Raw genomic sequence first — 1,872 nt, forward strand, 5'->3', positions numbered from 1 at the left:
AATGCTTACCAGATGAGAGAGGGATATGTAGAGGAAGAGACCTCCAGCGAAGGCGAAGACCAAGTGCGCTCCTTCTAGCTGGCCCAGAAGGATCCCTAGAAAGAGGCCGATGAAGGCCGTGCATGCCGACAAGAAGTTGTACAAGAGGGCCTTCTTCAGCGGCAATCCGGACTGCAGCAAGATAGCGAAATCTCCTTAAATGGAAGACAATCATTACAAAGTAGTTCAACTATCTTAACATCATAACTCTACAAAAGTATTTCCTGTTTACATTTTAATTAGTTTTTTTTCTTCTATCATAAACTTTCTAGATCGAAATCTTAAAATCAATCAATAAATCTAGCTTATAAATTAGTAACAATAATGACAATTAATTACAATAAAGTTTTGGTTTGGAACTGAGAAAGTATGCTTTCATTTCATGATTATTGTTCACTAATTGATTCGTCTCTTTTCGAAAAATATGAAAAAATATTACTCATTCTATTAAGCTATATAATATTTAAGAAAAATTATAAAATTATACACTTAATGTCGATCGGGGTAATATAGGTCAGAAGATCGTTTTTTAGAAAAATGCAAATCATATTCGTTTTTAGTGTTGCCTCAAACTGAAAAACAATTCCTACTTGGATTTTAAAATTTAATTTTTCGATTTTCTCTTTTATCTTTATTTTTCTATCGAGGTGCTAAAAACGAATATCAACTTTGTTTCACTCCTAAAAAATCTTTTAGCTCACTCTGATAGGTCAGTCTTTCGAATTGTTTCAACATAGTACTAATATTGAAGCTCAGAGATGGTTATTATTTAAAAACTATTCATATTTCATGTAGTATTTATATGACAATTTGATAGATAATCAAATTTCCTTAAATAATAAGAAACAAGTACATAACACCTAAATGGGACCTGTACAGACGATGATACAGCCAAGTAGTTATTATTAATTACTTTGCCATAGTTTCAGTCTTATCACTTTATCTGTGTACATATATATAAAAGGGAATGGTCGAATCTTTTATCACAAAGATGCTGAAAACAAATGTCATCGCATATATTGGTTCAATTTATATTCCCAAATGACAATAATAAAGTATACCTATATGTTTAATTTAACTAAATAAAATAATATAAATCAAACTATCAATTGTGTTCATTAAATCCTTATACATCCTTAAATATAGCAATAGAGAAGCATTGCAGGGTCAGCTAGCATTTAATACATTTGGAAATTTAAAGTTAAATTAATTTCCCACCTTGTCACAAATAAAATCATCCATAAAGACTTTAATGTTCCATATGTAACCGATCTAATTATCAATCCTTCAATTATGAACTCCCTAACCATCAAAACTATATGTTTCTATATTTGCTTCTTCTATTCTTGACAATCCTCCGAGGCCCCTAGAAAGCAGATGGCCTCGAGTCCTAGTGTAGAAATATGATTAGAGTGTTATTAATGGGTCTACATCCCTGTACACACCATTCTTATATAACATCAAATTTACGGAATTGTTATGTAAATATAATTGTAAATTGCAATAAATAAATTAAAAGACTTAATTTAGCCTAATAATAATGTACATAGATACATATTAGATGTACATAGGCAATTTCAAATAATAATTCATCTGAAAATCCGGTGAATCGGCAAAACCCTGATGTGTTACCGTTTATGTATCTGTACTAAAAAATCCAGGAATAATTTTAATTTAATACTTAAAATATGCAAATCTCAATCTTTATAAAGTTTTTTCTTGATTTTATAAAATACAATCGAGAATAAAATGAGTATCATATAATAAAAACAGTATAATATATTTATATATTAATACCAATAGCCTATCCTTCTTCCTGAAAACCTTTGTCAT

At 29.5% G+C, this 1,872-nt stretch overlaps 1 protein-coding gene across 1 annotated transcript in view; it reads right to left on the reverse strand.

The window, feature by feature from the left end:
* The window catches only part of LOC106691026 (metal cation symporter ZIP8), a gene marked incomplete at its 5' end in the record, with an annotated part of 23,247 nt that overhangs the window by 5,320 nt on the left and 16,055 nt on the right, over positions 1–1,872 (reverse strand). Inside the window, 1 exon segment of the mRNA XM_014436668.2 lies at positions 10–194. Coding sequence (XP_014292154.1) covers positions 10–194 — 185 coding nt within the window.

This window comes from Halyomorpha halys, unplaced genomic scaffold, assembly GCF_000696795.3.
Source record: "Halyomorpha halys isolate HHAL.00 unplaced genomic scaffold, Hhal_1.1 Scaffold2037.1, whole genome shotgun sequence".
Taxonomy (NCBI): domain Eukaryota; kingdom Metazoa; phylum Arthropoda; class Insecta; order Hemiptera; family Pentatomidae; genus Halyomorpha; species Halyomorpha halys.